General features: G+C 37.6%; 1 protein-coding gene across 1 annotated transcript in view; it reads right to left on the minus strand.

Moving 5' to 3' along the window:
• LOC139132239 (uncharacterized) overlaps nucleotides 1–15,851 on the minus strand; it is a 43,904-nt gene extending 28,053 nt beyond the window's left edge. The window contains exons 1-16 of the mRNA XM_070698628.1: nucleotides 15,791–15,851; nucleotides 15,002–15,259; nucleotides 14,005–14,181; nucleotides 13,338–13,517; nucleotides 12,828–13,085; nucleotides 11,076–11,264; nucleotides 7,958–8,158; nucleotides 6,966–7,175; nucleotides 6,110–6,331; nucleotides 5,486–5,677; nucleotides 5,020–5,120; nucleotides 4,326–4,491; nucleotides 3,524–3,742; nucleotides 2,953–3,141; nucleotides 886–1,080; nucleotides 350–485 (exon numbers count right to left, since the gene is read on the minus strand). Coding sequence (XP_070554729.1) covers nucleotides 350–485; nucleotides 886–1,080; nucleotides 2,953–3,141; nucleotides 3,524–3,742; nucleotides 4,326–4,491; nucleotides 5,020–5,120; nucleotides 5,486–5,677; nucleotides 6,110–6,331; nucleotides 6,966–7,175; nucleotides 7,958–8,158; nucleotides 11,076–11,264; nucleotides 12,828–13,085; nucleotides 13,338–13,517; nucleotides 14,005–14,181; nucleotides 15,002–15,259; nucleotides 15,791–15,851 — 2,954 coding nt within the window. The remainder of the gene's footprint in view (nucleotides 1–349; nucleotides 486–885; nucleotides 1,081–2,952; nucleotides 3,142–3,523; nucleotides 3,743–4,325; nucleotides 4,492–5,019; nucleotides 5,121–5,485; nucleotides 5,678–6,109; nucleotides 6,332–6,965; nucleotides 7,176–7,957; nucleotides 8,159–11,075; nucleotides 11,265–12,827; nucleotides 13,086–13,337; nucleotides 13,518–14,004; nucleotides 14,182–15,001; nucleotides 15,260–15,790) is intronic.
• Nucleotides 15,852–25,696: the final 9,845 nt, after the last annotated feature.

The following is a 25,696-nucleotide window of genomic DNA, read 5'->3' on the forward strand; positions in this document are numbered from 1 at the left end:
TGTATGTCCGTCAGTCTCTGTCTCTGTTTGTGTGTCATCTCTCTCTCCTCTCTCTCTCTCTCTCTCTCTCTCTCTCTCTCTCTCTCTCTCTCTCTCTCTCTCTCGTTTGATTTGTCGTCAACGTGAAATTAACCCTCCTTTCTGTTTGAAAGAAAGATAGCGCCATTGCTCGGGATCATTCAGATGCTAAAAATAATGATTACCGTTGATTTTCTGAGACCGATGATCATTAAAATCTAATTATTCTCCCCCAATCAAAACCTTTTCTTCGGCTTCGATTGACTTTATCTGTGCTGTGGATATACGAACGAATATTTCAAATTTCAAATAGCATTGTTGGCATCCTCACCTGCTCACGGTAACCTTGCCGGAATTGTCGTTCGCCGAGGGCTCTTCGAACGTCACCGTTCCCGATGTCATTCCACTATCCGCATAAGCATCGATATACCTCGGGCAAATGTCGTTAAACTGCGGCGGTTCTCGGTCTGATTATGATAATATAACAACATTGTCAATTGCTGCGATAAATGAAACAGCGGGTTGACAATAGTTGCAGTAACTGAAACAAGGGGTTGAACTTGGTGCAATTTCATAGGTCTACCAGTTTTACATTTTTCTCATTGTCTACCCGTGTAACGGTTCTCTGTCTCTTTCTGTCTTTTCAGACAACCTGGTGACTTCCAAATAGGTTAGAAGTGTGTCAGCGAGCCAGTGGCTTGCTTGGCTTAACATGAGAAAGTGTGTCGCATTGCACATAGCTGGCACATTTATCTAGTGATATTCACAGAATTTAGCGAGAATTTCGATGAGGAAGACTCTAAAATTTCATCGACTGAACTTCTAACCTCATAGTGGTCTTTTGCAATTACAAAGTTCCCTCCATACCTTCGCATTTTGGTGTCCTGGGGTCGCTCCACTGTCCAGACTGCAGGCACTGTTTGCTGTACGGCCCAGTCTGGACATAGCCGGAGTTACAGCCGAGTTGACACGTTGTCGCATAGGGCACGTCCTGGGTACCCGTGCACTCGCTGGGCGAGATAGAGCCATTGATCAAAGCAGGAAGTGGGCTGCACGTAATCACTGTTGATTTATAGTTGAAAGAGTTAGGATAGATTGTATCTTCGAAATGATCAGAAAGTTTGAGCTTGCTGAGTTACTACACACATTCGGAGAATATCTTATCCAATTCGTGTCTCTGTTTACAGAAGCATTTTGTCAATTTTTACTAATTGGATTTTTTACTAACTTGGATTTTTTGTTCCAATGAAAATACATATGTGTCTATCTTGAACGCTGATTAAGTTGATATCGTTCCCTTTCTGAACAAGTTTACTGATTGAACAGATTGCCTATTGATTTTACAACATCAATGCACTTGCAAAGATCTATCTATCTATCTATATCTATCTATCTATCTATCTATCTATCTATCTATCTATCTATCTATCTATCTATCTATCTAGCTGTCTGGCTGTCTGTCTCTGTCTACCTATCTATTTAATTATGTATCTATCTCTCGCTCTCTGTCTACCTATCTACCTATCTATCTGTCTATCTCTATCTACCTATCTATCTATCTATCTATCTATCTATCTATCTATCTATCTATCTATCTATCTATCTATCTATCTGTCTGTCTGTCTGTCTACCTATCTATCTATCTATCTATCTATCTGTCTATTTATCAATCTGTCTGTCTATCTATCTGTGTCTGTCTATCTATCTATCTATCTATCTATCTATCTATCTATCTATCTATCTATCTATCTGTCTGTCTGTCTGTCTGTCTGCCTGCCTGTCTCTGTCTACCTATCTATCTTTATATCTATCTGTCTCTCTATCCATCTATCAATCTGTCTATCTGTCTGTGTCTGTCTATCTATCTATCTATCTATCTCTATCTATCTATCTATCTATCTATCTATCTATCTATCTATCTATCTATCTATCTATCTATCTATCTATCTATCTATCTATCTATCTATCTATCTATCTATCTGTCTGTCTCTCTGTCTGTCTCTGTCTACCTATCTATTTATCTATCTATCTATCTATCTATCTATCTATCACTCTATCTATCTATCTATCTATCTATCTATCTATCTATCTATCTACCTATCTATCTATTGTCTATCTATCTTTCTGTCTATCTCTATCTATCTATCTATCTATCTATCTATCTATTATCTATCTATCTATCTATCTGTCTGTCTGTCTGTCTGTCTGTCTGTCTACCTATCTATTTATCTATCTATCTATCTATCTATCTATCTATCTGTCTATCTATCTGTGTCTGTCTATCTATCTATCTATCTATCTATCTATCTGTCTGTCTGTCTGTCTCTGTCTTCCTGTCTCTGTCTATCTGTCTGTCTATCTATCTATCTATCTATCTATCTATCTATCTATCTATCTATCTATCTATCTATCTATCTGTCTGTCTGTCTGTCTGTCTGTCTCTGTCTACCTATCTAGTTATTTATCATCTATCTATCATCTATCTATCGATCCATCTCTGTCTACCTATCTATTTATCTATCTATCTATCTATCTATCTATCTATCTATCTATCTATCTATCTATCTATCTATCTATCTATCTATGATCGTATACAAATACGTATTGTGTTGGTTTACTAATATTTTATAGCACTGACTGTACTGACACGTGAACAACTCATAGAAAGACATGATGCCGTTCATGCTGCGATCAATCATAACAATGCACGACGCACTGAATTTCAGTTCATTGCCTCTGCTGTTTGATGGTAAAGGGGTCTCCTAGGCGCACCTGAACAACACTGGACCCGCTCTTCATTTCAAACAATAATAAGGTTTTCTGGCGGGGATTTTCTAGCTATATATGGCAGCTTCAACCCCTAGGATTATCGTAATTTGAAAATCTGTTCAGAGTGGGCCCAGCATTTTTACCGTCTTGCCGTCTCCTACATACCGATGCAATCTGGGATTGCTCCACTCCAGCTGCTGTCCGCCATACATTGCCTGCTGACAGATGTGTCGCCATACACAGTTTGGTGACCAATGTCGCAATTGAACTGACACACAGTACGATAGTCTACCTCGTTGCCTGGACAACCAGACACGTATCCATTGGAGATTGTCGGCACAGAGCACGTGTTTGCTATGGGTGGCAAAAGCAACATACCCACGAAGTTGTAATATCAGTTTAATGTATGTACTTTAATCAGATGTAATTTTGCAATTTTGTATCGAATTCTTATTAGCTAATTATATATTCAAAAATCTTTGTAAGATATTGATTATTTAGGATAGCTTGCATATAGGCCTATATGGTCGATTCCTTGCCCCTATTTTTATGGCGAACTCGTGTTATGTATGAAAATCTTTCGAATCTGCGAATCTTAATTATTTTTCACGTAAAATGTGTTATTACAATCTTTCGACGGATAAATTGCTAAGTCGTTCTCCGCCAGTCCAAATAACACTGTAATTTCTTGAACGATATCTGTAAGGGAACGAAAGGTATTGTATTGCACGCTTACGTTGGCACTGTGGTTGTGTTCCGGCCCAGTATCCTGCCGTGGATGTGGCGCTCGCTCGCTCGCACTTTCTCTGCGCATTGCTGTCGTCGTCAAGAGCGTAACCCTCATCACAGGATATTTCGCAGATCTGACCGTAGGCGGCGCTGTTGCATCCACTTTCACCAGTTGCCATTGCTACAACCCCATTCACAGGAGGCGTCAATGGTGGACACCGAGTCACTGTTACGGACAAATAGTACATTGTACATGTATTAGCATACGTATCCTACCTATGTCGATGGAATGAATGCTCCCCACTTAAATATTATCTCTGGTGTATCTGATCATTTCTTTATAAAATTACACAAGTATTTTGAACTGATTTGAATATAAAGTCCTGACTGAATCTGTTCGTTATATTACTCCTGATACTTTTCACTTGAGCTTATTTATTTTTGTGTAGAGTTCTCGTATTTCATTATTTTCAAGTCACTGGTATGAACTTTTCTTACGCCGTATCTCGTTTCCAATGGTGGTTTCGTATTTGTCTTTAAGTCTTACGTTTTCCGACTTTTTCCTAGAGTCCGTCTCACAATTGTCTAACAATTGATTTCTCAGGAGTATAGCGTCTTGTACTTCTGTCGGCTATGCGCCCAATGCATGCACACATTTATGGAACCCGTTTTTCTGAACACTTGCTTCCTTGAGCGTCTATACGTCAGCCATGTCTGCCAACATTTGTACTCGTGTATTTGACGCTACGACTTAACCCTTTAGCATTCTCTCACACGCATGCGAATCGAACGAATAGACGGAATCGTACCTCTAACTTCAATGTCAAAACTGCAAGTAGAACTGTGGCCGGAAAGGTCAACGACCTTGTACTCAAGTATGTATGCCCCTTCATCCAGCACGGATGGTTTGGTGAAAGCTTGGTTCGCATTGATACTGTGGAGAGTTGCTGTTATGGCAACCCCTCCGTCGACTCCCTATGACAAGAGAAAGAGTGGAAGCTGATAAAAGCGTAGATTATCCATATTATGATGATTTATTGCTTGCTTGTAAATAGAGATTTACATTGCATGTTGTGGCAATACAAGTTTTTAAACGACACAAGATTAAATATTACACGTATAACCAAGACAACAAACTAATAGATATCACTGGGTATTTCCTAGTTTATGTTAGGTGAAACTAAAATCTGAGCTAGAGTTGCTCATAATATGACAATTCTTGGATTGGTCATGTTCAGGAAGTTTATGTCTTTGGACTTCATATCTTGGACAGACTAACAAAAAATGCACTTCATCTTTGAGCTGGCGATAGTAGCGTGCGATGATATTGGTATCTGAAACAAACCTCTGTACCTGCTACGTGGTGCAGCGTTCAGTGGAGGTTTCACCAGCTATTTATTACTCCGACCACCAAGCAAAGTTACATTTTGTTTCACAGATAAAGTTTTATTTACATAAAATTACATCTAATGTGTTGAAAAATTCCCGACATCAGCAATTTACCTTTAATGGTTCCCATTCCCAAAGGATCGGGGCGAAAGTTTTACCTTCTTCCGCAAAGACTAATTGATCAGCTGGACACTGCAACGTTGGTGGCGTTTCATCTGTCAGGGGTTAAAGAGCCAAAGTATTGTCATGACAATCGAAAAATTGTTAAGTGACGACATACAACATTGTTATGAACTTAACAGCATTTTTGCAGGTGCCATTCTCAATCTCACCTCGTCCATTGGCTATGCTCTTATCATCTTTGTATTATATTCAACAGCATCATCATCATCATCATTGTCACCATCACCATCATCAACATCATCGTCATCATCAACTTTTCAGGTTTTATATCTCGTTGTCTACGTACTATCATGCATCGTCTTTACTGTAGCACAATTATTGTCAAAGAGATGCTTAAAATATGCTGTACTGTTAGGTAAAAGTAAGATGTATTTGCTGTCAGGAATGAGTCACTTACCGGTGCATATGATATCTATACCGTCCCAGACTCCACTCGCAAGACACATCCTGTTATATGACCCGGTGCCTGTGTAACCTTCATTACATCGAAAACTACAAGAATGGCCGTAGTCTTGAGACAGCGTCGCATCTCTAGTGCAGCCCTCAACGGTGCCATCCACCGGTACTGTCGGAGGCGGGCAGGTTACAACTGCCATGATGGAGGAAAATGTCGGGTAAATGAGTCTGGTTCACATCGTTAAAACTGCACACATGTAACCAAGGGTGACTAAAACGCAATCTGTGTGCTGTTACTGCAAAATGACTTGTTCTCCCAAAGCGAGTGCTGATCATTTTTTTTGTATCAATGACATATCTATGGTGATCTAGATTCTTTCTTCTCTGCTTACCTTTACTCATGCTAACAACAACCACTTATATATATATATATATATATATATATATATATATATATATATATATATATATATATATATATATATATATATAATATATATATATATATATATATATATATATATATATATATATATATATATATATATATATATAAAGCAGGTGGATAGACAAACATATAGTCATATTTATCCTCGTAAGTTTCTGAAGTTTAGTATACATGTACCTTCACACTCGATTGTCCCGGCAGGGTTTGTACCGTCTGTCCACACACCGTTAGCGGATCCATCGGTAGCGACCTTACACACTCTCTGCACGGGAGTCGAGGGTTGGTAACCATGGTTACAGTGTAGAGTGCACGTCGTTCCGAACACCTCTTCCTGGTTTGGACAGCCGTTTTTGATTCCGTTGTTCGGTGTCGGCAATGCACTGGAGTCGCATGTTATAGCTGCGTGCAATGATACAAACACGTGTCACAATATCCAGAATTGTATAGAACAATAATGTAGCCATTGTCTACATTGTTTTTGTAAATTAATGGACAGAATATAGGCAAAATTTCGCAGCCTTTCTCAGGCTGGATAATAAAAAAGCGCTAGGTCAATTCGAAAAAGCCTTCTTTCCTTGATCCGAAGTACTTTGATATCATAGCCCTGGCTTTATCACATCCTTGAAACAGGTGGACTGCACGCCCAGCATATTATAGTGCCAATGAACGCAACAAGATAATGCTCTTATGCTTTGTGCCCGCAATCAATAATATGATGTATAATATGTATACACACAGTTAGAAAAATGTATGTATGTATGTATGTATGTATGTATGTATGTATGTATGTATGTATGTATGTATGTATGTATGTATGTATGTATGTATGTACAATACAGGTACATACATAGATATTTAAATACATAGATACATATATAGATACATAGAGACAGACATAAATGCAGAGATACATACATATAACATACATACATACATACATACATACATACATACATACATACATACATACATACATACATACATACATACATACATACATAACACAAGATATTTATCATGCAAATGTTCTCACGGTGACAAGTTGGCGGGAAGACATCGGCATGCCAACGACCGTCTGCTGTACACGTCATGCTGTCAGATCCCGTCAGATAGTACCCTTCAAGACACTGGTATGGACACACTGTTGTATAGGTTGGGGTATCACCACTGCAGCCAGCGGGCGCTGAACTCAACAGTTCGGCGTTGCTGGGCTTGTACCATTCAAAGGGCGGACAGGATTTCTCTGCAAAATTGGTTCACAACTTTGCGTTATTCATTGTGGTGTGCGAACTTCACAGTAACTGTTATCGGACTTGCAATATGTTTTTGATTAAACTCCAAATTGAAACTTTTAGCAACTGTTTGATCGCTTGTACTCTAGCCAATTACACGTAAACAAATGTGTAACGCAATTTGATTTACACTGGCCTTAAGATTTCCTAAAATATCTGACGTCCATGCTACATCAACAAAATTTCGACAAGAAGAAATGTTTTAATCGACCACCAGTGCCAGGTCCAATTGATTGGGGTATGCGTAAATGTACCGTGGTTTTCGCCTCGTTTAGACTTTTGACTGGTGAACTTGCGATGAACTGTGCATTTTTATCAAAGATTATGACTCTAACACAACTTTGAGCGCATATGCACTTTAGGAAATATACAGTTTGACATCAGTATGTGCCCAAAATATAGGCCTTTGACACCACTCCCGATAGTTTGCGAATAGTTTGAACTATCCAAGGTTCACATATTAAAACTGTAGAGTTTAGTATCCCCTCCTCCCGGATTCAACCGCAGGGAAGCATTAATCTTGAAAATAATGCATACAGTAAAATATAAAACGTTGTTGGGAATGGACACTGACTGTCACTTTTTGATCAGTCCCATTGCGCCAGTGACAACATTATTTTAATTGTCTAACCGTGTATTATTTAATACTTTTTCCAAATATCTTTCAACATCGACCATAATCATGAACAGGCCTGGATAATTCTGTGAACCCTGTGGTTGACTTGATTGCTACCTTGGCACTCCAATGTGGCTGTGGGATACCAGTGACCGGCGTCATCGCCCTCATCGGCCACACAGGTTCTGGTGGAGATGCCGTCCAGCTCGTAGCCACTATCGCAGTCAAAGTAACACCAGTCGCCAAACTTGTCTCCGCATGTCATGCCACCCGCAAAGACCCCGTTCAAGGGAGGTTGAATTGTAGGGCAGGACAGAGCTGTGAGAGAGAACGGTCATGCATGATAAGTTTCTTCTTCTTCTTCTTCCAGAAATTGAACAATATGACGACAATGTTGCAAGGTGATTTCAGGGTACAGTAACACAGATATGGTGTATAAATTTTCTCTGGAGTCTATTTCCCATGAATCACTTTACCATCGCATGTTTACTCTCATTTTTACGCGGTGTTAGAGCTGACGACATTATCTGCCCGGACATGTACTGTTGGAGATAATTTTTTCAACGGGTTTATTCTCTGTCGTACAATCTAAAAACTTTGCTCTCCTTTTAAATGGACGACTACGTGTTTCACAAGCATCCTAACAAATTCCTTGTTTTTTTCCCTACAAAATAAAGGGTATAAAAATTTCACAACTGATTTCTGGAATCAGGAAATTATTCGCAAAAAAACAAACATACAAAACTTGTCTGTTCGGCAATAACTTTTTGCACTTAAATACCCCTCCTTATGACGTGTTTCGCCGGAATCTTTAAACTTTTCTGTTTCTTTTCAAAGGCCGTCACGTTTTTTCTTTCGCCCAAGGATCTCGAGCTTGCAGATCGAATGATACCTTTAATATCAATGGTTTGATTCAAAGAATGTTATGATCGCATGATTAGGCTGGTCGTTATACGTGATACGTCCCTAAAGGACATACGTTTCTTTGGGACTTAGAGGTTGATAGATGTGCCCGGCCTCTGTAAAACTGTAGTCACATTAATGTTGAGAAAAAAAAGATATTGGAAAAAAAGATATTGGAAATCAGCTGTTTGAAAAAGATATTGCAAAATTTTCAAAAAAGGGGGCAATTATTCTCACTGGAGATTTCAATGCACGTACTATGGCACTTAGGCATAAACATTCTCAAATCAAAAATCATGGTTTTCAACGAATCGGGGAAAAATTTTCAACAAATTTAAATTTACTATACATGGTAATGAGTTGGAAAATGTGTCAACATATACTTACCTTGGCATAAAGTTAAATATTACAGGAAAACTAAACAGAGCACAAATTGATTTGAAAAACAGAGCTATGAAGGCATGTTTTAAATTGAGACAGTTACTCTTTGCAGAGTCAAATATTCCAATTAGGGTCCATTTACAAATGTTTGATGCCATGATAAAACCTATTCTACTATACTGTACAGAAGTATGGACTGCGGACATATGCACAAATGCAAAATTCATACTCACAAACTTAACAAACACAATTGAAAAGTTGCACATTAAATTTTGCAAGCACATACTTAAAGTGAATAACAAAGCATCCAACATAGCATGTTTAATGGAACTGGGTAGATATCCTCTAATTGTTTCAAGCATAACACAAATGGTCAAATATTGGTTAAAAATAAGTAAGAAAGCAGATACAACACTGACTCGTGAGGCTTATGATCTGGGTTGTCAACTGGACAATGCACATACAGATAATTGGGTGTCAGGAATTAAACAATCGTTGCTGCTCGTAAATATTGGAGATGCCATGAATGTAAAGATAGAAAATGACAAACAGTTTAAAACTAATTTCAATGTAAAAGTTAAACAGCTATTTGAAAAATGTGCATTTGAATTGATTCATGATGATACCAGACAAGGGCACTAAAAATAAACTTCGCACATACAGAGAGTTGAAAAAAGATTTCTCTCTCGAAAGCTACCTTCATGTTATAAAAAACCCAGATCACAGATCAGCCCTGTGCAAGTTACGCATTAGTGCACACATACTACACATAGAAACAGGTAGATATAGAAACCTTGATGTCATAGACAGAGCATGCCCAATTTGCCAAAACAAACAAGTAGAAGATGAGATACATTTTCTTTTTCATTGCAAAGGATACACAGACATTAGACATGATTTTTTAGTAATCTAAACATTTGTAAAATCGCATTCAGAGGCACACAAGACCTTGTAAGCATCTTTTCAAGGACAGATAAAGCATCACTATGTGAATTGGGAAAATACATACATACATGTTTTAAACTCAGACAAGACAAAATGAAAAAGACAAAGTAAACTATTTATGAACCTTTAATATGTTGACCTCATGTATAGATATTTATATTTATATATATATTATATATACTGTTTCATTGTTGTTTTTGCAAAACCTTTATTGTACTTTATGATCAAGATCCCAACTGGGATACGATTTCGATAAAGGCTTACTTTACTTTACTTTACTTTACGTTTAATTTTTTAGCGATTTTCAGGAGACTTAACCACTTGTGATTCAACCGCTATAAGTAGAACCAAAGTCACCCCGGTGACTACCCACCCACCGGACACTTACCCTAACCTTGTCCCTAGCTCTAATCCCAACAATGTTTATTAACAAATATTTCCACTATGGATGTGTTCTCGGTCAATGGGTTCTTGGCAGAAAAATTAAATCAAGTGTTCACTTTGCCAAACTGCAATATCCCGTAATCTTCAAAAATCGTTTAACAAAAGAAAATATCTATAATTTGAAAGCAATTTTAAAGCTCCATAAGCTGTATCTTTTGGCTATTTTTTCAGAACTTTTGTTTTGTGTTTTCCCTACACTTTCTGCATTGAATCCCTAAACTGTAAATTAATGCCAAGTATTTAGCATATCAACACAACCTATTATGAGCATAATCTCCATTGTTATTGTTGAAAATTGTATTCAAGTCCGGACTAGAATTCATTTGTAAACAATAAAAAATGATCACTACACACATACAAGCTGTGTTGACAAAAAGAATACTCGAAATTTCAGCATGACAAACGGATTAGGGTCAGACACGGTAGTTGATATACAGAAGCAGAATACTGAAAAACGTGCCACAAGTTACAGCTTATGTCCCTTTAAGTTCAACGCCAGACAATGAACCAAATTTCGTTCATGACGCTTTCCCGACTTTTGTTGCCGTCTTTAATGACTTACCTCCGCAGGTAGGAATGTCGTCCGACCAGGTACCCTGCTGTCCGGTGACTTCGCAGGTAGTCTCGGACGAGCCGGTCCGAGCGTAGCCTCGTTCGCAGACGAAGGCGCACGCGTTACCGTAGCTGTATCCGTCGCAGTCCGCGTAGCCGTTCCGAAGTCCCAACAACGGGGCAACGTTGCATGACACAACTGTAAAGGAAGGAGCGAACGTTTTGATAAGTCATTGTCATTGAAAATGAACTTGACAGACCAAACTTCATATAAACATAAATGTGCCCTCAGTTATTATGAGGGGGTGGGGAAGGAGGAAATTTAGGTAGTCCATCATGTAGAATGTTACTCTTCCCTATTGTCCCATTCTAGAGTGTGACCCTCCCCTCTAAACTCAACAGTTTGAAATGTGTGTATAGGCCTAACCTTGACAGAACTGCTGACTTTGCTATATTACGAAGTAAAGATATTAAAGGGACATTTGTTGTAACTTTTGGTCATACTTTTAGTTTTCTTATTCTGTGTATTAATAACCTGCCATTATTGTTTCATGTACAGAGTATTTAAGTTTTAAATTATTGTTGCTGTTTCCATAATTCTGTTGTTTTTTTAACTTTTAACGCACTAGTACTGCTATTTTGTACATTCAAATAATTACGCAAATTCTGTCTGTCTGTCTGTCTCTCTCTCTGTCTGTCTGTCTGTCTGTCTCTCTCTCTCTCTCTCTCTCTCTCTCTCTCTCTCTCTCTCTCTCTCTCTCTCTCTCTCTCCACTTTGCTATGGTGCAATTCACAGCATCTTGTTTTTGTAAAACATGACATACACATATATCTAAAAGCTTTGTAATTGACATTATATATAGAACACATCGCTTTTGTAAAACGTGAAGCTGATGCTCACAAGAGAAAGACATCTGTTATTCTTTATTTAAAATGGTTTAAACAGCATAAGTGGTTAGGGCCCTTTATTTGCTGCTATTGTTGCACCAATTATGCATTTAACTTATGCAGTTTATTGACATTATGCGAATTGCGGTGACTGCAATTACAATTCTCATAGGATTTTTGTGAAGTTTCTTTACACAACTCATTCAGGCAATACATTCGTCATAAAGTTAGCAATGCAAAATGTGACCCTCCCCCGGCTAAGTTTGTAAAATATGCCCCCCCCTCAAGGCAGGTTTTTAAAATGTAACCCCCCAAAATTCCTCCGGCTCACCCCTTCATAATATATGAGGGCTCCCTAAGTCAAGAGAATTTGTCGACTGATAAAGGTAAGACTGCCCATACTTTGAAGAACCGTAACGCTATACACAGCAAGCGTTCAAGGTTCTAGAAAGGATTTAGTTGGTTGCGAACTCTGACTACAGTTTGTGATCTGCGTCGTAATGGTCTATGTGGTTCTCTGTCGAGCATTTGATCACAGTCGCTTGGTGGGCTATTCATCTCAGGGACTATTCGACCCATAGACGAGTGTACAGAAGTGTTTCTCGCTTCTGTACACTCGTCTATGGGGCGAATAGTCCCAGAGCTGAATAGCCCCAAGCGACTGTGATTTGATGCGTCTTTTAGTTTTGTGATCTGTGTCGTAATCGTCTATGTTGTTCGCTGTCGAGCATTTTATGCGTCTGTCAGTTTTGTTTTCTTCCCTTCACATTTACGTCAGTTTCATTTATGCAACTCTTTACCGTAATGCAGTCCGTCAAGTATAGGCCGATAAAAGTAAACCCGGCGCCGCAAATGATGAAACATCGGCCCTTACCCCGAACGACAACATTGAATGCACACGTCGCCGTCAGGCCGCTCGAGTCTGTAGCTTCATACTTCACCCGGTGGTACAGATCGCTGTCGAACCTCGACCCTGATGGACTTCCCTCTACCAAAGTGATAGTCACCGGGCCTTGCGAGTTGTCATCAGCTGTCAGTTGATCCCAGTCAACGACCGCTGACGTCATGCCGCGCTCCGCGTTCTTGACGATGAGGAAATCGGGACAGTTGGTGAACTTTGGTGGTTCAACGTCTACGGATAAAAAGAATTGACGAAAACTGAAAATTTTGTCATCTGCGCGAGTATTTTTTGTTCTATGTCTAGAATTCTATTCACCAAATCAGACTCGGATCACAATATTCCAAGTTAATTTGAGGAAGTCATCTGGAGGCATGCATATGTGGAATGTGTTAAAACCCAAAACGAACACCCATGAACTCCAAACCCCCTGCATACTCAAACTTTAGGCATTGCTATATAGAAAGTACCATTTGTTGGCCTCACCTCGACACGTTGGCACGTTTTCTGACCACTGTTTGGTTTCAAGGCATATGACGTGCAGAATATCGGCTTCATAACCACTGTCACATATGAACGAACACAAAGATTTAAAAGAATTTCCGCTGGGACACTTTATCTGGCCATGCTCGAGCACAGTTGACTGTATATCAGGGCACTGGATGGCTGAAAACATGTGATGAAAGTACGTCCGTTACAGCACATGAAGGTCAGTGAGAAAAGGAAAAATAAGGACTGGAAAAAGACAGTGAAATTTGAAATTTAACCATCAAGCAAAGCTAAAGATTTACTGTCTCAGGCTATTGGAAATCAAGAACGCACAAAAGAAAACTAGAAGAAACAAAAAGTCCGAAAACGCTACTACGAAAGGTCAGAAAGTGGAGAATGTACGAAGATGGATATTTATTACATTTAAAACTTTATTTCATTACACCTTCAAATTACATCACAATGGGTTTCAATGATCGTTTGGCCAATACCGTTAAGTATATACATATGAAAATGGTAGCAACAAACTTTGGTGGAAGGAATGGATAAATACACAGGAGGATCAAATGTTCAGGGCACTTTTGTTACAGCAATATTGTTAGATAAAATTGTAAATCACAGGTATATGTAACAATACGGTGTACAAGAATATAGGGTATCTTACTTGTGCACTTTGGAGTTCCTCCACTCCATTGCGAATCGGAGCCACACTTCACTGAACTTTGACCAACGAGCTCGGTACCAGTGAAGCACGAAAATTCACACTCGGACCCGAGTATTTCACCTGCGTCACAACGTATTGAACCTTGTGAGGGCGCATACAGACGATCGCATTCCTTCACTGTCACGTAGGGACGATAAAAGGAACAGTCAATACACTTTCATAATAACTGTAATACAAGGTCTTCGGTAAAATGCGTTAGGTACCAATATGCATATTGTTGAACATTGTCGGACAATGGTGCTAAAATCTTACTGATCCCAAATCCAATCTCTATTATCACATTTACTGTTTTGCGATGAATAGGGTAACACACATATATATACACACACACACACGCACACACACACACACACAACCCCACACATACCACATTACATGCACGCTGCAGTTTGTAATTCCTTACCAACGCTCTGTTTTACATCTTATTAACCGGCAGTTTTATAGCTCTGTAAACCTCCATTGTCGTTAAAAGCGAGCTGTGTCACCGCAAATTTACACATTTCCATGCGTGTAAAGGGGACACGTCACGTGTTGTCGGTATCTTTTTCGCACTAGAGGTTCATATCGTCGAAAAATAAACAATGAGAACCTCGCCCTAAAGAGCCAGCAGCTGCAACATTTGATATTTTTTAACTATTTTTGTTGTGTTAATATAATATCAACTGTAGTTTCTTCTCCGGAGAGCACTTTGAGATACACAGTCAACTCAGCCGGTGAAGTGTGCTGTCATGTCGTTTTTGTCATGTATTTAGACGATTACCAGTCACCACCAGCCGAGAAATTGTTCTACTTCCAACAGTGCTCTAGAGGTTAGCAAATATTAGCGAAATACCGAACACAAGCAAGAAGACTAAATCCATGCATCACCTGAATAAGAGATGGAGAACTTTCTCCTAGCGATGCATTGGAGAGAATACATTTAAAAATAATACCTTACCTTTGACCTCGAAAGTAAAATCACAGAACCCAATGCTTCCCTGGCTATCTGTCGCTCTGTAAGTGACGTGGTAGACACCGGCGTCAAACTCCTGCCCCGACCTGTAGGGGCTAGTGTTCGTCGTTGGTATACTTCCGTCTTCGTCGTCATGAGCAGTCGCATCATCCCAAGTCACCCGGACGGTCTCCTCCTTCTCGGAGGGAGAGTAGACCGACTCCACCTTGGGACAGGTCACGGTCGGCGGAGTTGGGGTCTTAACTAGAGGAAGAAAAGAGTACGGAGAGGTCACAGGGTCAATTCCCGAAGGAATTTTTTCTTTAAAGGTATACTGTCACCTGTTCCAATTTTGCCACAGTTACCAAGGAAAGTTAAAATCTAACCAATCACAGATTTTAAGCGGGTGGCCACTTTTTAAAAACAGCGCCCTCAAATGGATATTTGAATACCAAGGAACGCCTCTTTGACTATATATGGGCATATTTAGATTACAGGTGACTGCATACCCTTAAGCTATGACGCATACATATAGATGTGTGGACGATGGAAAAGTGTTGACGCGACCGGATAATTTTCGCCAAATTTTCTTTTGTAGACTGTCTGCAAAGCGTCGTATTAAAACTTGGGAAAATTTTCGTGAACGGGAAATTTCGCGTTAGACCTTAAAATTGCGAAACGAAGTCGAGAATATATTCACAGTCGCCTGTGTTCTATTCGGTGCGGCGTCTTATGCGCCGAAAGACGTGTGTACATATGCCTTAGTTTTTTCTCGGGTATATGTCATATGTCTACGGGGCGCACAGGTGCGGAACGAATAGAACCAGCTCGTATCACTCAACTCAACAAACGTCATCAGTATATATCGATGGATATCCTGATATCAAATAAATCACTATTAGGGCAGAAATTTACACTGAAAACATGAAAGTTATTATCTCTTTCAAAAAAGTAAATGAAATGCAATTTGGGATATCAAGAATACAGAATTCATTTCAAAGCACCGGAAGTATTCAATTAAACCAGTTCACGTACACTGTCGTTGAACGAAAGCCGTAGCAACTAGAATTGCTTAGGAAACATTACCTATTACTTCCTGTTCCGGACACCATAAGCTGAAGAGGCCGCAGGTAACTCCCCGCCCTACGTTTATCACACCTCCGATAAAATTACCCGCAGTCGTTTTCACACGGTCAACAATCCCTTTGGCAACTTTAGATACGCCGGACTTGACTCGCTTTATAGCCTTGCCAACGCTGGAGAAAAACCCGCCGTCTGCAATAAAATTCATCAAAATTAAAAACTTAACATTTTGTTGAAAAATTCAAACTCGTTGAATCAGTGATTGTCACGTAAAGTGATACATTTGTGTCGACACGTCAGACTTAGCAAAATCATAATGTTTAGCGTATACAAGGGCTCTAAATGACATACGACTTGGCACCCATGAGAAACTCTCCCCAAATCTGCCCCGAACCCCAATCCGAACTAATGAGAGGTGATCGGGTGATAGATCATGATCAGACAGGGGACGGGTAGGTGGGTACTACGGTTTTGATACTATGAATACAAGACTACAGGGAGACACTATGGAATTCTTGACTTCCTCAGACCATAGTCGTAAGGGAGCGTTCAGTTAGGGAGCTTTCAGTAATTACAAGAGGGGTGGGGCGGGGGAATTGGGGAAGGGTCACTTTTTAGAAAACAGTTCAAGGGGGAGGGTCACTTTTTATAAACCTATCTTGGGGGAGGGTCACTTTTGACAGAAGCTGATTTTATGGCCAAAACTTTGATTGTCCATGTGATATTTCCTGAATAGGAAATCACCAACAAAATACGTTCACATTATAGACCGCTATGCATAGTAAATTAACATTTCAGTGAAATTCCAAAATCAAATTTCTTACACAACCATAGACTTGTAACCACTCTAGTCTAATCAAGAACAATAATCTAAATAATCAAGCATACATAAATGCACAGATTTATCTGATTTTGTACGGAAAAAATAATTATTCATCATTTAATCATAGACCGCTATGATAGTGAATCAACATTTCAGTGAAATTCCAAAATCAAATTTCTTGCACAATCATGGACTTGTAACCACTCTAGTCTAATCAAGAACAATAATATAAATAATCAAGCATACATAAATGCACAGATTTATCTAATTTTGTACGGAAAAAAATTATTCATAGTTTCATCATAGACCCCAATGCATAGTGAATCGACATTTCAGTGAAATTCCAAAATCAAATTTCTTGCACAACCATTGACTTTTAACCACTCTAGTCTAATCAAGAACAATAATCTTAATAATCAAGCATACATAAATGCACAGATTTATCTAATTTTGTATTGGAAAAAACTATTCATAATTTCATCATAGACACCATGGATAGTGAACCAACTTTTTAGATGAAATTCAGAAATCAATTTCTTGTACACAAATGCACATTTCACTTCCCTATTCAAGCAAAGTACATTTAAATAAATTATCAAATATATATAAAATACAGATATAGCATGTTTTGTGGGGGTAAATTGTCAATAATTTGCCTAATAGACTCCATGTATTATGATTGATATTTTTGGATGAGGCACTAAATCAGCTACATCTTGCCTTCTTATAGTTGCACGAAATATGGTGACCCTCCCTCAAATGTATGAAATACCATATCTCTTCAAAAATTCTTGCTTGATAAATTGCGTCTGTCCCTCCAAAAACACCAGCCCTCCCCTCTGTAATTTGTCCCTAACATAACAATTGAACAAATTGTTATGTAAATTAGCTGATACTGTTTCAGTTATTCCTGGGGAGAATACCGCAGTGGTTGGGGGAGGGTCAAGTTTTAGAATGCCGGACAAGGGGGAGGGTCACATTTTAGACAGGAGGATAGGGGAGAATCACATTTTACGGTACAGGTGTGCGCGAAATTCCCCCGGCCCACCCCCTATAATTACTGAAAGCTCCCTCATTATGGCCGGGGGGTGGGCCGGCAAATTCTTCCTACGCACCAGTCAAAATTGCACCAAAAATTGATGACCCCCTCTTAAGATGACAAAAATTTCATGACCCCCACATTGCTTGAGTAAAGCTGCACACACAAATATTTCGGGGGGGGGGGCGATAGAATAAAAAACAGATTTTCAGATTTTTTCAAATGACCCTCCTTACAAACTCACAAGAGTTTAAAGCTCAGATTTCCCCTTCTGACATGCTATAAGATTGAAATTACCCCTCAAAGGGATTAAAGAGAAATTACAGGTGGATTGCAAATATTTTTGTGCAACCATGTGTGTACAAAATTTTGACCTTTCTTACAAACTCACAAGATTTTAAAGCTCAGATTTCCCCTTCTGACATGCTATAAGATTGAAATTACCCCTCAAAGGGATTAAACAGAAATTACAGGTGGATTGCAAATATTTTTGTGCAACCATGTGTGTACAAAATTTTGATATTTGGATTTAATTGATAGTCAGCTGTTGATAATGTTGATTCACTATACTTGGTAGTCTATGAGAAAACTATCATTATCATACTTTTTCAATACAAAAGTGTATCTATGCATTTATAGATATTTGATAAATGAAATAAATGTATCAAATCTGAAAAGGGTTGTCACAACTGGTATGTGGACAAAAAGTTTGACTTTAGAATTTTACCAAAAATGTTCATCCACTATACATGGGAGTCTATGATAAAATTGTGAATCATTTTTTCCAATGAAGAACGTGCTATACTTGTGCATATACAGACTAATAATAATAAAAAATGATAATATAATTGTATTTGATTAGAATATTATGGTTAAAGGTGCATATTATGTGTACAAGAAATCTGATTTTGGAATTTCTCTGAAAATGTTCATCCACTATACATTGAAGTCTATGTGGAAACTATGAATAATTTTTTTTCCAAGACAAAAAAAGGTAAACCTGTGTATTTATGTACTCTAGATTATTAATATTAATGTACCTGATTAGACTAGGATGGTAACAAATGGATGTGTTCGCCAGAAATTTGATTTTAGAATTTCACCGAAATGTAGATTCACTTTTCATGATAGTCTTTGAGGAAGCTATGAATAATTTTTTCCAATACAAAACTATCAAAATCTTTGTATTTATAGATGTTTGGTAATCGGTTGATATGTGTGCAAGAAATTGGATTTTTGGAATTTCACAAAAATGTTGATTCACTATACATGTATATTGGATTCTATGAGAAAACTATCTTTAATTTTTTTTGCAATGCTAAATTAATTTGTGCTTTTATATGTGTTTGATAATTGATACAAATGTACTTGATTCAATGAGGGTATTTTAAAGTTCAGATGTTGACAACAATTATGATATTGGAATTTCACCTAAAAGTATAATTTCTCTTTTCATGGTACTAGTAGTCTACAGGTAACTGTTAAATAATTTCCCTGACAAAACTTGCTATATCTCTAATATATAAGTAATAGGAATTGTTCATTGCCCTCAGTGAGCTTGATTTACAGTGAGACAAGCCTCAGAATTGCCAAGTCAAAATGTTCATGTGACTGATAATTATACTTTTGTTCAGATTTACAGTTAAATGATTTCAGAAGATGAAATCATGCAGCGAATCATTTTTATCTCCTAGAATATTTCTGAACACTGAAAGTGCATTTTGACGGGACGGAGACTTATGAAAATTAAATGATTCCCCTGAGCTGTTTTGAAAATACATGACCCCCCCCCCTTTGCAGTTTTCAAATCTAAGGTGACCCCCTGGAATTAGCCGGCCCACCCCGTCCGTAATAACTGAACGCTCCCTAACCGCGAGGGATAAGTGTACTTAGAGAGTGGTCCTGTGAACAAGTGATTCGCTGACTACAAGTAAGCTGATTCATGCTCAAACTTATGTACCGAAGTCATTCGCAAAACTGATGTCTGTAGCGGATCAAAATTATGAATAAATACACTGAGGAAAAAAAGATTAGATAGGCTACTGCATATTCGCGCTAGTGTTTTCATATTCAGGAATCAAGCATACTTGTGTTTGTGAACACATTTTCCAGGGAACGACCCGTACAATAATGGTTTTGCTGTGTTGTAATCGAGCACATTACAGTGAGTAGGGCGTGTAAATTACATACAAGTAAGCTTACAACGATATACTAAAAAACGCCATACTCTGTCGTTTTCTACACAGCTTCATTTTAGCAAGACATGAACTCAATAAGTCGGCATGATATCAAGTATAAACCTTCTTCCCTGTCCGACAAAGCGTCACATTACTCAGACATGTAGCGAAATCCTCGCTCAGACCATGCGGGTTTTTACTGCAAGGTCAAGTAAAAGAAGGATGAAGTAGGTTATTGAATTGTCCACTCTTTTTAATTTTAATTTAATTTCAGTATAGTCTGACTCCAGTGAAATGAAACGAGGAATATGTCACTCAGCAATCATTTTGAAGATTCCAAGAGCATCTTCGCTTAGAGAAACCAGATATGAGCTGAAAATGCTCACGTGTTTCATTATATGTTGCAGTTATGTGTAAATTTGAACCTTTGCCATTGAAAGTGTTAAGATCAACATAATGAAGAATATTCAGCAGAGATTAAGTCTATAGGTCATTAAGTATTCAAATATGCAATTAGCTGAAATAGAAATAATTAATTTCTTTGACTGCTGTCATTGTATCACCACTTTATATAGCAAAGGTAATTGCCTTTGGTTAAGTCCTTCAAACTATATATTCCAAACTTTGAAAGCTCATTATATATGCAAATTATAAATTAGCTGACATGAAAACTTAAGTGCGAAATGACTTCCTATATTGGTATAACCTGGTGTAATCATCAATGTACATAGCATGTTTTGCCAACTTTGATCAAATAAATCCAAGTACATATCCCTAATTATGAAATTTTATTAAATACAAATAAAGAATTGGCTGAAGCAAAAATGCCTAATGCCTTTCAATAATGTTAGCCTACATAATAGTATCTTTAATGTACATAGAACACGAGTAGAACTAATTTGGGATAATTGGATTTTCATATTTTTCAAATTTCTTAAATGTGTTAGATGCCAGATAGTTGAATGTTGCATAATTACAAATTACCCATAAAACAAGTGTGTAATGTAAAAAGAAAAGCAGATGAGATTACATTTGTAGATTAAATCGGTATTACTTCCACTATCCGATTATCCCAAATTAGTTCCAATCGTGTTATAGCAAGTTTCATCAATTTTGGTCATGTGAATTCAAATATATATCCCTAAGATGAGATTTGCTACAAATATTGATCACATCAAGATATATCAGCTGTGAAAATTATTCAGGGGTGACGTAAAAGATAATTGTAAATTTGCATATTTAAAAGAATTTCCTAATTAGGGATATATATCTGAAATAACTCTATCAAAATTGACGAAACTTGGTATGTATATTGAAGATACTATGATTCTACATTATTGAAAGTCATTAAGCATTTTTACTTCATCAAAATCCTAATTTGCATATTGAATGAACTTTGGAAATTAAGGATTATATATTTGAATGCGCATGATGAAAATTTATGAAACTTGCTATGTACATTAAAGATACTATGATAGAACATTATTTAAAGGCATTGAGCATTTTTACGTCAGCCAATTCTTTATTTGCAATTTAATGAGATTTTCTAATTAGAGATATATATCTGAATTGACTTGACCAAAATTGAAGAATCTTGCTACATATATTGAAGATAATATTATACAACATTCTTGAAAGTCCTTAAGCATTATTACTTCAGGCAATTCCTAATTTGCATATTTTATGAACTTTCCTAATTAGGGATATTTATATGAATTGAATTGACCAAAGTTTACGAAACTTGCTATGTACGTTAAAGATACTGTGATAGAACATTATTGAAAGTCAGTAAGCATTTTAACTTTAGCCAATTCCTTAGTGACTAGGTACCGTACGTTGTGAGTTCGAACCCAGTGAAACCACCATATTCAAGTTCCTAATTAAGGATATTTATCTATCTTGACTAAACCAAAGTTGACGTTTTGCTTTGTACATTAAAGATACTATGATACGACATTATTGAAAGTCATTTAAGATTTTTACTTCAGCCACTTCCTTATTTGCATATTTAATGAGAACAGTTCAGTCAATTCCTAATTTGCATATTTTAATAAACTTTCCTGATTGGGGATATATACTTCGATATAGAATTAATCTGTTGTGAATATTATTCATTATGCTGATCATAACACTTTTAATGAAGTTTAAATCATGTGGCAAAGGTTAAAATTTACACATAACTGCAATATATAATGAAACACGTGAGCATTTTCAGTTCATATCTGGTTACCTTTTGAGTTCTTAGGCGTAGAGAGTGCCCTCGAGCGACGGATCTTTCAGTCTATGTACCCATTAGACCAGAAGTTAAGTTTGACATACAATATATGGAGTTCATTAAAAACAAATTAAAGGGAAGGTACGTTTAGCTAAATGTGGTAATGTGGTCCAAATGCATAGATGCAAATTGTATAACCATTTAATGAACTCTAAATAAACGACCTAAAGGCAACTTCGAATCAACTGAAAGGTGAAAGCTATTTGATTCAAGGACACTGACGGAGAAGCAATTGTTTTACCAAAAAATACATATGCAAATGTCACCCTTATTTCATCAAAATATAGCAAGCTATTCCTATGCACTGCAAACAACATTTGAAAGCTTGCTATGAAATGGTTTCGGAGAAAAGAATTACTTGAAAACGATGCCAAAAATGACATAGGCAAATTTTTAAAATATAAGCTAAGTCCCAAGAAACTTACATTATCAATTTGGAAGCATTGTTATCGATACCTTTTGCAAAATGGATTTTAACAAATATGTAAACATTGTCCCCGTTAATAAAAAATTCACTGTCATTTCATCGAAATTGACAGAAATCATTTCCGGACTATACGTCAAAAATACGAAAGCGATATGGTGAGTGCTTTTTGCTGAAATACAGTCCTCATGAAATTTGAAAAAAAAATAGGCCCACCCAAATTTAACTATGCAGATTTTTATCTTTATTTGAACAAGTTTAACATGGTAATGTCTAGACATCTAATGGCCAATTTAAAATTTGTTCGACAGTTATACCCGGAAAATATGTTTTTACTAAAAAAAATGAAAATTCGACTGAAAAGAGTACATAATCAAAGTTGGTGATCATTTAAACCAACTTGGATTAGGTCGGTTATCGCTAGATGTGTTCATTTCCCCAAAGAAAACACTATCTGATGAGCTAAAGACTTTCGACATTTTTTCAAGAAGGATGAGAAAAAGATTTTTAAAAAAGGATATGCAATTTTATGCTAATTTTGACGGTGGCCATGCCTAGGAACTGTATACTACATGCTGCTTAACGAGTGCTCTGAATGAAGAATTTTCATAATGTTTTTGTATTTTTAATGATCATCTGCATATTTTAGGCTTGTGACCATCAAAATAAATCACTTTCAGAAGCGGACGCTTATATATCTCCATACACACATTGACATAGTCGTATAGTCATTCATACATACATACATACATACATACATACATACATACATACATACATACATACATACATACAATGACACAATGCATGCATAGAAACACATACATAAACAGACAGACAGACAAACAGACTCCGACTGATCCCCATAGCTCCCCACGCTATATGTATAGGACATGCGAGCTTGAAATGATAAGGTATGATCCAGGGGTACACATTTTCTCAGTGTTTGGAGGCAGCATGCAAAGTTTATTCGTTTTGTCAAATACAGGGTGTGGTCGATTGAAATCATATGATTGCCAGTTATTCAGGGCCATGTCTCACATCGGTAACCATTAGCAATGGAGGATATTTGGGTATGTAATTTAGAGATTACAGAGTATGTTCTTTAAAATACTATACAGAGATAGAGAGGCTGGAGAGGGGACAGATACGCAAGGCTTGTGCTCATCAATTTGTTCTGTTTAAATAGTGACTTCTCTTATTCACAGTGTCGACAGTGTGTTCTCACCGCCATTGTTTGACCACGGGAGCGGCTTACATGCTGTAGCATCACTTTTATTTGACAGTATACAAAAGAATTCCATTTCTTTGACAAATTTCTCAGGACAAGGCCTATTTTATCGCTGTCTGAAGGAGTACACTGGTCCTAGTCTTGTGAGGACAAACACCCATAGTCTGCATATTTTCACGACAAAGAACTCCGATTGGCCTTTCTCCAACAGATATCGCGAACGGCACTTTAGCGTGACCGGGCAGACAATGTTACTCAAGATCAAGTGTCCTGCTTTATACTTTTTGTTTCTTGAGCAGAGCGTAAAAAATAAGAGAATGGTCATAGAATGAATTAAACTAAGTGTTAGCTTTAGATGTTAGGCCTAAGTTATTAGGGTTTCGACACCATGGGTGCGAAACCCTCTTGTAATCGTTCTGTTTTTTATTAGGGTTTCGACACCATGGGTGCGAAACCCTCTTGTAATCGTTCTGTTTTTTCTTCTTCTTCTTCTTCTTCTTCTTCTTCTTCTTCTGTCGCGCTTTTGCAACTACCACGCGAACACCGTTGCACCTAGAGACTTCATATTTGGTACACAGGTACAACTAAGCGAAAGTAAATTTTTGGTCACATGACCATAACAAAAGGTCACGTGACCTTTCGGCCATTTTGATAATAAACTTTAAAATTGAGCTCATTTGCATAACAAGTGATAAATCAAAATTCGGCTCCAGTCACTTTTTAGACCATATAGCCTTGCTCCTTCATGCCAAATGTCAAGGTCACAGGTCTTGCCAATTTTGAGAAGAAGATTTTAAATATTATTTTTCTGATTTTTCTATGACCTTTGACCTCCCCTATACCTATACAGCTAAGCTATGGCAATGGCTTATTCTGGCCTATGTTTAAGTCCAAGACAGCCATTGTCTATTGGACCATGGCCAGTAGGGGACCAAACTGCACTCCACAATTTTGGGGATTGCCTTGACCTTTGACCTTGGCCTCTTGCTCCAACTCATTTATTATGTGCATATCTAATTCTGAGCCAGCTAATAGAGCTATAGGTCTGATTTTTGGTATATAGGGATAACTTAGCAATACAATTTTTTTGACAAAATGTCATGTGACCCGATGACCTTTGACCTCAAATATACATATATGGCCATAACTAAGTAACCCCAAGTGCTACACCCTTCATATTTGGTATGATGGGAGACCTTATGACATCACATCCTGTACCTCATTAATTATGCGCATATCTAATTCTGAGCCAGCCAATAGAGCTAGAGGTCTGATTTTTGGTATATAGGGATAACTTAGCAATACAATTTTTTTGACAAAATATCATGTGACCTCGATGACCTTTGACCTCAAATATACATATATGTTCATAACTAAGTAACCCCAAGTGCTACACCCTTCATATTTGGTATGATGGGAGACCTTATGACACCACATCCTGTACCTCATTAATTATGCGCATATCTAATTCTGAGCCAGCCAATAGAGCTAGAGGTCTGATTTTTGGTATATAGGGATAACATAGCATTACAATTTTTTTGACAACATGTCATGTGACCTCGATGACCTTTGACCTTAAATATGTGTAAATGTCCATAACTAAGTAACCAGAAGGGCTACACCTTTCATATGTGGTATGATGGGAGACC

The sequence above is a fragment of the Ptychodera flava genome, chromosome 4 (genome assembly GCF_041260155.1).
Source record: "Ptychodera flava strain L36383 chromosome 4, AS_Pfla_20210202, whole genome shotgun sequence".
NCBI lineage: Eukaryota > Metazoa > Hemichordata > Enteropneusta > Ptychoderidae > Ptychodera > Ptychodera flava.